Source organism: Pantherophis guttatus, chromosome 9 (genome assembly GCF_059756535.1).
Source record: "Pantherophis guttatus breed Tessera chromosome 9, ASM5975653v1, whole genome shotgun sequence".
Classification (NCBI taxonomy): domain Eukaryota; kingdom Metazoa; phylum Chordata; class Lepidosauria; order Squamata; family Colubridae; genus Pantherophis; species Pantherophis guttatus.
This window is the reverse complement of record NC_142071.1, coordinates 3,306,534-3,321,659: the sequence shown is the minus strand read 5'-3', so window position 1 is coordinate 3,321,659 and position 15,126 is coordinate 3,306,534. Positions and strand designations below refer to the sequence as shown.

The 15,126-nt window shown below is 46.9% G+C and overlaps 1 protein-coding gene across 10 annotated transcripts in view; it reads right to left on the bottom strand.

Annotated features, from left to right (window-relative positions):
* The window catches only part of FAM178B (family with sequence similarity 178 member B), a 245,345-nt gene that overhangs the window by 142,843 nt on the left and 87,376 nt on the right, over positions 1-15,126 (bottom strand). For 5 of the 10 annotated variants that reach the window (XM_087875813.1, XM_087875815.1, XM_087875816.1 and 2 more), the window contains one exon: positions 12,900-13,023. In XM_087875813.1, coding sequence (XP_087731939.1) covers positions 12,900-13,023 — 124 coding nt within the window. Of the gene's footprint in view, positions 1-12,899; positions 13,027-15,126 lie in introns of all 10 variants that reach the window. The other 5 variants (XM_087875808.1, XM_087875811.1, XM_087875809.1 and 2 more) reach the window with 1 other exon arrangement.

Genomic DNA, 15,126 nt, shown 5'->3' with positions numbered 1-15,126 from the left:
CCTCCTGACAAGCAAAGTCAACGGGGAAGCCAGATTCACTTAACAACCATGTGACTCACTCCGCAACTGTATTGATTCACTTAACAACGGGGGGTGTGTGAAATGGGGCAAAATTCACTTAACAAACGTTTCGCTTAGCCACAGAAATGTTGGGCTCAGTTGCAGTCGTAAATCATGGACTCCCTGTACAGGGAAAAATAAATAAATCTCCTCTGCTGCATCAGGAGCTGGAACATGACATGATTAATATTTAAAATTCCAAAAGGTATATAAAAATATTTTAGACGGGGAGCTGAAAGACTGCAGTGTTACCGCTGGGATGTTGTGAGATTTCTGATGAAGGGCGATTCTCAAGCGAGGCTCCGTCATCAAAGAAAGAAAGAAAAAAAAAATGGAAAGAAATGAAAGATGAAATGATATGAAATGTAAAAAATGATGTTAAATGTGGAAGCAGGCAGGGGACTCTGCGGGCGGGGAGCAGAATTTTAAAAAATAATAATATCCAAATGGTAGACACAGCTGCATCTACTATCTTTGCATACTACTACTATGTTACTCAAACATACCCCAGAGTTGTTTCTGAAGGTAGATCAATCTACTCCTTTGCGTGTGTTCAATCAATCAATCAAATCTTGATTACAGTCGTAAACCAGCATAAGGAAGATGGGATACAATTATTAATCACTCATGTTTTTTTAAAAAAAACTAAAAAGCGTTAAAACAAAAATGACACAGTTGTTAAGGGTGAGGATCCGTCGTAAGCCCCTTTTTTCAGCGCCACTGGACTTCTGAACAGTCACTAAATGAATGTTTCTAAGTTGAGTACCTGTTCAGACGTCAGGTACCAAGCGTAAGTGTTTAAAGTTTCCCCCAGTTTTGAGTTTCCGAATCCCGGAAAATAAAAACGGGGAGGAGAAGAATAAATGGTTCTGTTAGCCCCCTTGCTAAAAAGGTTTTTTTAAAATAATAATAATAATAATAATAATAATAATAATAAAGAATTGTGCAGCATATCTTCCTCTGCAGACAGAAGGGAAATGCAAGCTACAGATTAATAACATTCCGAAACTGGTTATCACAAACGCATTGTTTACACTTCAGTTTTGCTCATCCTGAGTGATTCTAAACTCTCTCTTTTTTTTTTTGTTCCGGCTTCATTCCAGCGCACACGTACAATGGGACAAATAACTCAATAAAAACACACCGAGAACGTGACTGGCTTTGACTCTGGGACGCCGCCAGATTTTCCCATCCCAAACCAAAACCGTTCTGCTCAACTTGTTTAAAAAGTCTACTCCGCGGTGGAAAAAATCTTCAGATTGCGATGGCCTCCAAAAGAACCAGCGACGTCTCTGGCTATCTAAGCAAGAGGAAAGACGACACAGGGACTCAGGTCCTCGTGTTGTGTTCAGTCAGCCACAAGATGGCGGTTCTCAAGCAGCTCATTTAAGGGCAGGGGTGTTAAACTCAAGGCCTGCGGGCCGAATCTGGTCCGCGGGCTGTTTAGATCTGGTCCAGGGGCCTCTCCTGGAAACAGCAAAGGACCGGGCCGTGGTGCCTCTGCCAGCGAAAGCAGAGCTCGGGAAAACTGTGTGCGGCCCTCCTAGGCTCCACTATAGACTGCAACAACTGCCTCCTGCAGCCCTCTGCCAGAGAACACGGAGCCTGGAAGGACTGTGCACAGCCATCCTGGGCTCCGTTTTAGATTGTAACAGCCTCCTGCAGCCCTCTGCCAGAGAAAACGGAGCTTGGGGAGGCCATGTGCGGCCTCCCCAAGCACCGTTTTCACTGACAGAAGATTGCAGGAAGCTGTTGTGGCTGAAAATGGAGCATGGGCGGGCCATGCGCGGCCTCCCCAAGTTCTGTTTTCGCTGGCAGAGGGTTACAAGAAGCTGTTGTGGCTGAAAATGGAGCCTGGGCGGGCCATGCGTGGCCTCTCCAAGCTCCGTTTTCGCTGACGGAGGGTTGCAGGAAGCTGTCGTGGCCGAAAATGGAGCCTGGGCGGGCCATGTGCGGCCTCCACAAGCTCTGTTTTCGCTGACAGAGGGCTGCAGGAAGCTATCGCGGCCGAAATCGGAGCCTCAATGAGTGACGTCGAACTGGCCACACCCACCCTGGCCACACCATGACGACCCCTCCCCCCAAGATCAAACACAACGCTGATGCGGCCCTCCATGAAATCAAGTTTGACACCCCTGTTCAAGGGTGAAACAGCCCCGAGATTTCCCACTCCTCCCACGAACAAGAGAAAAAAAAAGTGGAAGGAGAGGAAAACATCAAAATCTATCCTCCCCTGAAGCCTTTACGGCTAAGAAGGAAAAAAAAGAAAAGAAACCCAGCTCAATTCACTCTTGCTCAGGTGCATTAGCAAATGGGAAAGGACAGGAATCGGAGCTGGGCCAGCCACAAAAGCTAAACACGGCAAGAGGCGAGTTGGCAGGCAGCCCAGGTTCGAACAACAATAGAGCCTTAATAAAACAACCTTGTCTATTAATCCTGTGGGTGGGAACCCTATTGACTGCCAGGGAAGGGTCTCTTACACCTGGCTCTCAACCGAACGGCTTTTGATTCCTCCCGTTTTTGAGAAAATAGGGAGGCGAGGCCAACGCGGGGTCTCTACCCTGCGGGGACCGAGGTCAACAGTTTGAAAGGGATCTAAGATGTCAATACCTGGGCCAAAGGGAAGGCTAGTCATCCCGTTGGCTCTTGATGCCCCCTCCATAAAACAAGGGGAACAAAAAAGAAAAAAAAAGGCCATGTGGATAATGAGACACAGGGTGTACCGAGCATGAGACAGCCGCTACCAAGCCGCAGCCGTTTCTTAGTCCTTCTCGCAAATACCCGATGAGCAGCCCAATATTCTGGGAAGGTCTGAGCTACGTACAGGTTAAACGTTCATGGATTCCCCCAACATTAAGGGTTTAGTGTGCAAATGCTAGACTTAACTCATTTGCATCTTAGGAGTAGCCCCGCGACCCTTTCATTCAATCACTGCCTCCTTCTGGTTCCTCCATGTTGGTCTGTTTGAAATGGAAAAACCTCCGACCCCGTTTTTTTAAAACGGAAAGCTAGGGATTGGACTAGATGACCTACAAGGTCCCTTCGAACTTTCTTATTCTGTTATGATTATTATCTCCCCCCCAGAGAGAGATATTATGGTATTTAGCTTAAAAAAGGTAAAAGATAAAGGTTTCCCCTGCCCAATCGTGTCTGACTCTGGGGGCTGGTGCTCATCTGTTTCCTAGCCACGTGTTGTCTGAAGACGCTTCCGTGGGAAGAAACACTGTTACCGTCCCACCCAGGGGTGGGTTCTAAATTTTTTTACTACTAGTTCTGTGGGCGTGGCTTATTTTGTGGGCGTGGCTTGGAGATCATGTGACTAGGTGGGCGTCGCTAGCTGGTCAGTCATTTCTGGAAGGTCCTTGCACTTACGACCAGTCCTCGCACTTACGTCCCGACTCATTTGTTTGCTTTTAACACTGATCAGCTGTAGGGCGGCCCTTTGAAGCCCCACGGCAAGAGTTTAAACAGTTTTTTTCCCTCTAGTCATCAGCTGGGACTCAGGAGGCAGCAATAGATTGGGGGTCGGACCAAATAAAAGGTAAGAATAATGTGGGGGGGTGGGGGGGTGGGAGGGCGGGGGGGAGAACCAGTTCGGTGATGTCATATCGTCACCGCTATCGGTTCGGCCGAACCGGACCGAACCGGGAGGAACCCACCACTGGTCCCACCAAAAGTGGTACCTATTTATCTACTCGCATTTGCATGCTTTCGAACTGCTAGGTGGGCAAGAGCTGGGGCAAGAATAGGAGCTTAATGTCCCCAGAGGTAAATGTTACCCTCTGCTAATTAATCAGGGAACGAGTGCCACTGCAGTTGGGAGGTCGTGCGCCTAAAGGTTTACAGCTAGTTTAATCCTCCCCACCCCCCTTATTTTATTTTTTCCAGTTGCTGTTTCCTGCTTCCTGATAGAGGACAATGAGAGAGCCGAATGCAGATGCAGCGGAGTCCTCTCCTTGCCAAGCCTCGTGGGGGCTCTCCAGAAGACAATGGGGTATGCAAATGGCACGCTCAAATACTGCAATGGTGGGGGCGTCGTGGCTGGGAAGTGAAAACCTCCTTCTTGTGCCGTTCAGCTTCTTTAGAAAAGGATGGTTTTGTCCTCGGCCTTTCACAAAGAGGACCGGGATGACACGTGCCCATCAGTCCCAGCCTTTGATAAGGAAGGTCCTTGGACTAGACACCAGGGCCATCTGAGCCGCCAAGGTTCCTCCTTCTCCTCCTCCTGGGGTGGTTGCATGGGATCAGACTCCAAACAGCTGACGCCCCCCCATCCCAGCCTAACAAATCTCCCAGCCGCCGTCCCCCCACCCCCAGCTCCCCCTTTTCCGCCCAGCCTTTGTGGTCGGTTTGATGAACTCGTTATCTTCCCTCTCCAGACTCCTATAATTTACTTGCTTCTTTGCTTCCCGGCCTGCTTAATTAGGGCCCTGGTGTGGAGGAACAGAAGAGAAGGGATATTTAGGCAGATAAGTGCCTGGTGTTTTTTCCTTTTCCCCCTCCCTGCTCGACTTTGGAAACTGAAGAGGTGAGTTAAAAAGAGGAAGATTTACGTCTCCATTATCTCCTGGAGGGCGGAGGGCGGAGGGCCGTCGTCGAGATTTACGGCTCCGCTTTGGTTCAAACAATGTTTGAGGAATCGGCCACTTATGAACGTGAAGGAGTGAGAGATGCCAGATGGAAGCCGTCCTGCAACCCTGGCTTGTCGCCACTGCTTTGCTCAGATCCCGGGCTTCCCTTTTAATCATGGCGAACCCTCAAATCCTGGTCCTGACTGAGACCGGGGCTATTTATCTACTAATCGCTAGCAGTGTTTCTTGCTAGAGTCTAGAATAAATCGCTAGAGTCAGCCAACCTTCCTTGCGGCTAATATCACAGGAATAAGGGCTCCTGTGGGATGCTCGAAGATGCTGTTTCTCCCTGTGTTTGCTGGCACTCAGGATAGAGCTAGAAGGGACCTTGGAGGTCTTCTAGACCAACCCCCTGCTCAAGCAGGAGACTTTATACCAATCCAGACAAGTGGCTGTCCAGTCTCTTCATCAAAACCTCCAATTAACTAGTAGACAAGCTGTTTCCTGATTGCTTAGTTGTACCCTATGACTATCATTAAGTGTTGTACCTTATGATTCTTGATGAACGTATCTTTTCTTTTATGTACACTGAGAGCGTATGCACCAAGACAAATTCCTTGTGTGTCCAATCACACTTGGCCAATAAAGAATTCTATTCTGTTCTATTCTATTCTATTCTATTCTATTCTATTCTATTCTATTCTATTCTATTCTATTCTATTCTTTATTCCAATATTTATTCTATTCTATTCTGTTCTGTTCTGTTCTGTTCTGTTCTATTCTATTCTATTCTATTCTTTATTCCAATATTTATTCTATTCTATTCTATTCTATTCTATTCTTTATTCCAATATCTATTCTATTCTATTCTATTCTATTCCATTCTTTATTCCAATATTTATTCTATTCTATTCTATTCTATTCTATTCTATTCTATTCTATTCTATTCTATTCTATTCTATTCTATTCTAATTGTTCTCACTGTTAGGAAATTTCTCCTTAATTCCAGCTTGCTTCTTGTATTCATGCATCTACTTACCTATTTTATCAATCTGTCTGTCTGTCCGTCCACCTACCTCGATCTAATTTATTGTCCATCCATCTGGCCATAGGGCTACTCTGGGCAGCTTACAACAGTAGAACATAAAGTTATTAAAAATGTAAACAAAACAATATTAAAACAATAAAAAACCAAAATAATGGAAGTACACCAATATGAGTGAAAAGACGCGTGGGGAGGGAGCGGGGTGGGCCTAGGGGAAGTGGGGTCTAGTAGGCGAAGAGCCAGCCCCAAGGTTTTTAGGAAGCTTTATTAAAGGAACAGTAAATAAGGAATCAAGAATTCCAGCAAGCGAATTATTTTCAATTACGACCCAATATACTTTATCTATACTCCGGGTGGGAGAGTTTCTCACAATCTTACAGCGCAGGAGCAATGCGACAGGTCTCTTTGCCGATAAAGAGGAAGTGCACAGCTGCGCAATGTTTACACAACAATCAGTTGGAATAATTATCAGTCTGAAAACCAATGTTTATGCCTTGCATGGTGCAATTTAATAGAGCATGTGGAAGGGAAAAAAAAATTGGGGGGGGGGGAAGGCTGTTCCACCTCGACCAGAGGCCATTTGAAATGTCCAATTTAGGCAATAAAATGTTTGGAGCAGGTCCCATCACTCCTCTTTCCCGACCTTCTCCACGGCTCTACATGCTCAGACAAAAATGCTTCGGGAGCCCATTGAGTTGCAGGCAATATATGCATCTCCCTCTCCAAGGAGATAGCCTCTAAATACGATATACAGTCCTATAGTGAGCATTTATCTACCTGTTCCTCGCAAGGGCCAGACGATGAGAGCATCGCTTTGTGGGCCAGAATGCCTGTCGGGTTGCATTTTTTATCACCGAGGGCCCCTGGAAGATTTGCAGAGCTCACTTAACAGGATCAAAACTCAGGGTCAACAAGAAAGGATGCCCTGACCAGACAACAGCAGAAATCTCAAATGCTGTCTGCGCCAGCCTTTGTGCAGCCTATCAAAGACTCTGATCGAGATTAGATTAGATTAACAGAATTGTAAGGGACCTTGTAGGTCATCTAGTCCAACCCCCTGCCCAAGCAGGAGGCCCTATATACCATTTCTGACAGATGGCTGTCCAGTCTCTTCTTGAAAGCCTCCAGGGATGAAGCTCCCACAACTTCCGAAGGCAACTTCTGTTCCATGGGTTGATGGTTCTCACTGTCAGAAAATTCCTCCTTATTTCTAGGTTAAATCTCTCCTTGATCCGTTTCCATCCATTATTCCTTGTCTGGTCTTTGAGTACTTTGGAAAACAGGTTGACCCTGTTCTCTCGGTGGCAGCCCCTCAAATATTGGAAGACTGTGATCATGTCTCCCCTGGACCTTCTCTTCACTAGACTAGCCATCCCCAGTTCCTGCAACCGTTCCTCATATGTTTTAACCTCCAGTCCTCTAATCATCCTGGTTGTTCTTCTCTGCACTCTTTCTAGAGTCTCAACATCTTTTTTTATAGTGTGGTGACCAAAACTGGATGCAGGAGTCTAGGTGTGGCCTTACTAAGGATTGCGCCTGGGCAGGCGGGGACAGGCCCACCTGCAGGTCGCTATTATCGGTTCTCCCAAACCAGTCCAAACCGACTGAATACCACCTCTGCCCTATAGGCATCTGACAACAGCCAATAGAATACATGTTCTTGCACAGGAACAGGAAGCTCAAGTTCAAAGCCCAAGAGAAGGTATAAGAAACCCCTCTCTCTCCACTCCAGGTGGTCAGCTGCCCAGGACCTCAAACCACCATGTGGTTCTGCTCCATCATTAAACCATCTTTCCCATCAGCCTCTGTGTTTCCAGTGTCTTTTCTCCCGGCTTGGAACTGAACCAGATGGATATTTCTTTCAACAGCAACAGTCATTCGGGTTGATCACAGCTGCCTTGTTTTCTTGTCAGGTGCAACTCAGGAGTTGGAGATTTTACTCGTCTGGTTTAGACGTCTTTTTGGTGCCCTCTCTGGAGCTAATCTTAAAAAAGCATTGTCAATGTGTCTCCGAACTGATTGCTGCGTGTTAAAAATGCATATATTCCCCAATAAGTGGAATCTATCAAGACATCGAGAACATCCTTTTCTTCCTTTCAATGGCTGACCTAGATACTGCAACAGCTAAGGCTTAAGTAGCTCACCTAGATTATTGCCAATTTGGCTCAGTATAAGTCTTCACAGTCAACTAATAAAATAATCTTTGCATAAAGTGTTCAATCTGCATAATGCATTCTGCTCACAGTGAACTCCATGAATTTAAAAGAGGCATTTTCCCCTAGCCTCGGCTGCCGCTTTTCGTTTTAAAAGCTTTGCTGTAAACCATTATCTACACGTATAAACTATACCCAGGAATCACAGCACAGGCCCCAGACCTTCTATTATCATCATCGCAGGATGGAAGAGCTGAAAAAAATGAACGCAAGATAAAATGATTTTTAAAATGAATTCAGCGCCAATGAAGTTTGATCGATTAAATAAGTTTTTAAAGGGCTTTTTTAAAATCTGCTCTCTGCTTTTAAGCATGTATGTTTGCTTTAAAAGAAACCCCTTTAGCGCAGGGGTAAAATGTAAAATTTGTTACTACCGGTTCTGTGGGTGTGGCTTGGTGGGGAGCAGGTAATGTGACTGGGTGGGCGTGGCCAACTTTTTTAAAAAAAAACTTTTCAAAGCATTTTTTCTATAACCTCTTCGGCTGAAGAGGTTGCAAAAAAATGCTTTGAAAAGCCTCTGCCGATCAGGCAACTCAGCTGGGATCGTCAGAGGCTTTTCAAAGCATTTTTTTTAACCGCCTCTTTGGCCCAAGAAGTTGCAGAAAAAAAATGCTTTGAAAAGCCTCTGACGATCCCAGTTGAGCCGTGCGATCATCAGAGGCTTCTTTTTTTTACTTTTAAAAGCATTTTTTCAGCCGAAGAGGTTGTAGAAAAAAATGCTTTTAAAAGTAAAAAAAAAAAAAAAGCCTCTGATGATCGTGAGGCTCAGCTGGGCATGTGGTGGGGGGGGGGCACAGGGATTTTTGCTACCGGTTCTCCGAACCACCACCCACCATCGCTACCAGATCGGGCGATCCGGTCCGAACCGGGAGCGTTTCACCCCTGCCTTTACGAGTACCAAAAACAAGAGGTAAAATAATGGTATAATTAAACTATTTAAACTATTATTTATTACTGCCAATTACGGCCGTGGTGAGGAGTATCCCAGCAAACTGACCCATAGATTATAGGTGTTTCTGTGAAGAATATACAGGTAGTCCTCAACTTAAAACAGTTCATTTAGTGACCATTCAAAGCTATGACATCGCTGAAAAGGTAACCTAGGACCGTTTTTCACACTTACGACCATTGCCACATGATCAAAATTCAGGCGCTTGGCCACTGACTCACAGTTACGATGGTTGCCATGTCCCGGAGTCTTACGATCCCCTTTTGCGACCTTCGGACAAGCCAAGTCAAGGAGCCAACCAGATTCACTTAACAACGGTGTTACTAATGTAACTACTGCAGCCGTTCACTTAACAACTGTAGCAAGGCCGGTCGTAAAACGGGGCAAAATTCACTTAACAGGTATCTCAAAATATTGATGATGGTTGCATTGTCCCAGGGCCATGCGATCCCCTTTTGGGCCCTTCTGACAAGCAAAGTCAAGGGGGAAGCCAGATTCACTTAACGACGGTGTTACTAACTGAACAACTGCAGTGTTACGACTTAACAACTTGCTTGTCCCAAAACTGGCATTTACTTCCAGTTTTTTGGCCAAACCTTGCTCATAGCAAACCACTGGTTCACGATGGTGGCGAATATTTGTAGCTCGGGTGGAGGATGATGGTGGAGGTTGGTTTCCTGAGCTTTTCAAAGGTTTGGGGGATTTTCCCCAAATTCCACTGAAGATGCTACCTAGTAACAAACCATTGGTTTGCTTAATGCAGGGGTCGGCAACCTTAAACACTCAAAGAGCCACAAAGGTCCTAACCGGAAGCCCCCTGTTCAATTCTGGAGCCATTTGGAAGTCCAGTTCCCCTACCATAGAGTCTCCTCCTAGCATGGCGTCTTTTTTCTCTGCCGACCGGAAGTCCGTTTCCCCCACCATAGAGTCTCCTCCTAGCATGGCGTCCTTTTTCTCTGCCGACCGGAAGTCCGTTTCCCCCACCATAGAGTCTCCTCCTAGCGTGGCGTCCTTTTTCTCTGCCGACCGGAAGTCCGTTTCCCCCACCATAGAGTCTCCTCCTAGCGTGGCGTCCTTTTTCTCTGCCGACCGGAAGTCCATTTCCCCCACCATTGAGTCTCCTCCTAGCGTGGCGTCCTTTTTCTCTGCCGACCGGAAGTCCGTTTCCCCCACCATAGAGTCTCCTCCTAGCGCGGCATCCTTTTTCCTCTATCTGTCCTAACCGAAAGCCCTATCAATTGTGGAGCCAACTGGCAACAGGGAGCCGCAGCAGAGGGACGAAAGAGCCGCATGCGGCTCCAGAGCCACAGGTTGCCGACCCCTGGTTTAATGACTGAGACTAACCACCATTTATTTGCTTATACCATCTCAGACAAATGGCTGTCCAGTCTCTTCTTAAAAACCTCCAGTGTTGGAGCACCCACAACTTCTGGTGGCAAGCTGTTCCACTGGTTAATTGTCCTCACCGTGGGGAAGTTTCTCCTTAGTTCTAGGTTTCTTCTCTCCTTGATTAGTTTCCATGCACTCTTTCTTGTCTTGCCTTCTGGTGCTTTGGAAAATAAATTGACACCCCCGCCCCTCTTCTTTGTGGCAGCCCCTCAAATATTGGAACACTGTTATAACGTCCCCCCCTAGTCCTTCCTTTCTCTAGATTGGCCATACCCAATTCCTGCCACTGTTCTTTATATACCCTCTTTCCCCGAAAATAAGACATCCCCTGATAATAAGCCCTCCCCAAAAATATTTAAACGCATGAGCAGCCAGTCCCCACCATTTCTTCTGGTTTCCTCCATGCGCCCCAAAGTAATAAGACCTCCCCGAAAATATGGCCCAGCACTTACTTCAGGGTTCAAATAAATATAAAACAGGGTCCTATTTTCAGAGAAACACGGTATTTTAGCAACGTTACGCTGTATTTGAAGGGTTCCTTTACGTGCATTCTTTCATCAGGATTTGAGACTAAAATGGGAGTCAATAAAACTCTTCAAGTGAACAAAAGAACGAATGACTTGCTGCTCTTAAGAGCCCATGCAATAAGAACAGAAAGAAGCTTTAAAGAGACCTGGAAACGGTTTTCCTACTAGCACCATTCTCCATTACGTGCACACCAATATTTACTGTTCTGTTTTGGCCTCTAGTCAAAGCAGACTAGAGTTTGCCGGTTCTGCAAAATAAAAAAAAAACCCCGTGGAATGCATTTCGCCAGAAGCAAAAAGCAAAAAGGAAGATGTGCAAGAAGGACATTTCCAAATTCCACCCTTTTCCCATTTCCAGAGATAGCAAACTGATGGCTCCTCTGGCTTCAACCCTTTAACAATTAAGAACAAAAAGTGATCTAACTAAGATGGCGTAGAGTAGACACTTTCGTTAAATCACCCCTAGAAGGTTTCAGAATTGGGCCAAGCAATACATAAGCAAGCTCCGAAGGAAGAATCCGTTGATGCTATTCCCAAGGGCCAAAAAAAAAAAAAAAACACCTTGTCTGGAACATTCCCGATTTCACGGTTTGAGGGCCTCCCAGAAAAAAAAGAACAAATCTATGAAGCTGCAGAGTAATGGCTCCTGAAAGAAAGCGACGCACGATTCGAGACTCGCAATCTCTGCGCGGAAATAAAGTCAACGGAAGGAGAACTAGGCAGGCTGAATAGGCGGCAATGGTGCCCCCTCCCCGTTTTTATCCTACCTAACCAGAAATTTATTCTCCTACTATTTACATTTGGGTGCTTGAAAGATACGCAGTCTCCGTTCCTTGCCTGGACTTGCATCCCATCAGTCGCTGGATTGGTTGAGACCTTGGTCCTACCCAGTGGTGAAATTCAAATTTTATTACTACCGGTTCTGTGGGTGTGGCTTGTTGGGCGTGGCAGGGGAAGGATACTGTAAAATCTCCATTCCCACCCCACTCCTGCGGGAAGGATACTGCAAAATCCCCATTCCCTCCCCACTCCTGCGGGAAGGATATTGCAAAATCCCCATTCCCTCCCCACTCCTGCGGGAAGGATACTGCAAAATCCCCATTCCCTCCCCACTCCTGCGGGAAGGATGTTGAAAAATCCCCATTCCCTCCCCACTCCTGGGAGAAGGATATTGCAAAATCCCCATTCCCACCCCACTCCAGGGGGAAGGATATTGCAAAATCTCCATTCCCTCCCCACTCATAGGGAAGGATGTTGAAAAATCCCCATTCCCTCCCCACTCCAGGGGGAAGGATACTGCAAAATCCCCATTCCCACCCCACTCCAGGGGGAAGGATATTGCAAAATCTCCATTCCCTCCCCACTCATAGGGAAGGATGTTGAAAAATCCCCATTCCCTCCCCACTCCAGGGGGAAGGATACTGCAAAATCCCCATTCCCACCCCACTCCAGGGGGAAGGATACTGCAAAATCCCCATTCCCTCCCCACTCCAGGGGGAAGGATATTGCAAAATCTCCATTCCCTCCCCACTCCTGGGGGAAGGATATTGCAAAATCCCCATTCCCTCCCCACTCCTGGGGGAAGGATATTGCAAAATCCCCATTCCCTCCCCACTCCTGGGGGAAGGATATTGCAAAATTCCCATTCCCTCCCCACTCTGAGGCCAGCCAGAGGTGGTATTTGCCGGTTCTCCGAACTACTCAAAATTTCCGTTACCGGTTCCCCAGAACTTGTCAGAACCTTCTGGATTTCACCCCTGGTCCTACCTGTGCCAACATAGCCTCAGTTTGTATATTCTCTCAGTTCTGATATCTCCCCCGCCCTCCGTATACACAAAGAGCCTCTGTGTTGCAACAAGGTATTCTTAACACATCAAGTAGAGAGGGACAAAATGAGAAGCTTGCAAAATCCCCATTCCCTCCCCACTCCAGGGGGAAGGATATTGCAAAATCCCCATTCCCTCCCCACTCCAGGGGAAGGATACTGCAAAATCCCCATTCCCTCCCCACTCCAGGGGAAGGATACTGCAAAATCCCCATTCCCTCCCCACTCCAGGGGGAAGGATATTGCAAAATCCCCATTCCCTCCCCACTCCCGGGGAAGGATACTGCAAAATGCGGTAGCGGAGATAAATTTCAACTCACTCTAAGATTTCCGCTATGAATTCATATTGAACGAGTCCAGCGGGGAACAAGGTAGAAGCACAGGCTCCGAAATTGTAGAAGGTTTGGGTGATGTCCTTCAGCTCCGGGCACCAAAGACCAGCGTCTGCTAAGAAGAGAAAGAAAGGGTTGAGATCAGTAGACCAAAAAGAGACAAGAGGACAACTTGTGATCGGATTTCTGGGTTTACTAGCAGTTAGGGGGTAAATATTCCTTGCCCTACCCAGAGTTACTCTTCCCAAGTGTGGGAAGAAATATCCATCTGGTTCAGTTCCAAGCCGGGAGAAAAGAAACTGGAAACACGGAGGCTGATGGGAAAGATGGTTTAATGATGGAGCAGAACCACATGATGGTTTGAGGCCCTGGGCAGCTGACCACCTGGAGTGGCGAGTGAGGGGTTTTTTATACCTTCTTTCGGGCTTTGAACTTGAGCTTCCTGTTCCTGTGCAAGAACATGTATTCTATTGGCTGTTGTCAGATTCCCATGGGGTCATGTTTGTCTGAGCTCCTGGTTTGGTTGAAGTTTGCAGGGTGATGCAATGTCCTTAGGAGATTGCAATGCAGTGGGGGCTCTGGGTTTTCTGCTAAGTGGTCCTATTATGTCCTGAAGGACCATGTCTTAATCCCATCACTGCAGCTGTTGAGCTAGTAACATTTGGCTTCCCCATTGACTCTTGCTCGTCGGAAGGTCACAAAAGTTAATCTAATGGCCCCGGGACACTGCAACCGTCATAAATATGAGTCAGTTGCCAAATGCCTGAATTTTGGCATTCGTCTTGGAGCTCCTGCAATGGTCCTAAGTGCGAAAAATGGTCGTAAGTCACTTTTTTCAGTGCTGTTGTAACTTTGAAAGGTCATTAAACAAACTCTTGTAAATCAAGGACTACGTAACAGATATATACATATGTAGAAGGTATATAAATATGTTGGCAGCTGTGACTCCACAGTCAGGGCAAAAGTACACAATTCATAGGTTGCAGATTTTTCATATCCTAGAAGGAAGCTTCTCCCAGCCCTAGGAAAAGGTGGTTTTTTGAAACAGTTATGGGAGACCCAGGCTTTTTGCATCGAGCCCATGTTCTGCCAAGGAACGGCGTCTCCACCGCTTCCCCAGGGCCTGTTTAAACTCTGCTTTCATAATGAAGCATGAAAACAGTTGTGAAACCAGCTGGGCAAAAGCAAAGAAATATAAGACTAAGGTAAGTCATCTCTTCATTCATCCCCCGGTGCTGAAAAGCTTCCTTCCCTCTGTCATATTTCTTCCTTTAAAAGGTGTAATGCATAGAGTGGTTAAAACGACACTGCTTAAGTGGCAAGCGACAGGCCAGAGCAAGGGTCTCCAACCTTGGCAACTTTAAGCCTGGCTGACTTCCACTCCCAGAATTCCCCGGCCAGCAAAGCTGGAAGACTTCAACTCCCAGAATTCCCTGGCCAGCAAAGATGGAGGACTTCAACTCCTAGAATCCCACAGCCAGCAAAGCTGGAGGACTTCAACTCCCAGAATCCCCCAACCAGCAAAGATGGAGGACTTCAACTCCCAGAATCCCCCCCTCAGCCAGCAAAGCTGGAAGACTTCAACTCCCAGAATTCCCTGGCCAGCAAAGATGGAGGACTTCAACTCCCAGAATCCCCCCCCTCAGCCAGCAAAGCTGGAAGACTTCAACTCCCAGAATTCCCTGGCCAGCAAAGATGGAGGACTTCAAGTCCTAGAATACCACAGCCAGCAAAGCTGGAGGACTTCAACTCCCAGAATCCCCCAACCAGCAAAGATGGAGGACTTCAACTCCCAGAATCCCCCCCTCAGCCAGCAAAGCTGGAAGACTTCAACTCCCAGAATTCCCTGGCCAGCAAAGATGGAGGACTTCAACTCCCAGAATCCCCCCCCTCAGCCAGCAAAGCTGGAAGACTTCAACTCCCAGAATTCCCTGGCCAGCAAAGATGGAGGACTTCAAGTCCTAGAATCCCACAGCCAGCAAAGCTGGAGGACTTCAACTCCCAGAATCCCCCAAACAGCAAAGATGGAGGACTTCAACTCCCAGAATTCCACAGCCAGCAAAGCTGGAGGACTTCAACTCCCAGAATCCCCCAACCAGCAAAGATGGAGGACTTCAACTCCCAGAATCCCCCCCCTCAGCCAGCAAAGCTGGAGGACTTCAACTCCCAGAATCCCCCCAGCCAGCGAAGCTGGAGGACTTCAACTCCCAAAATC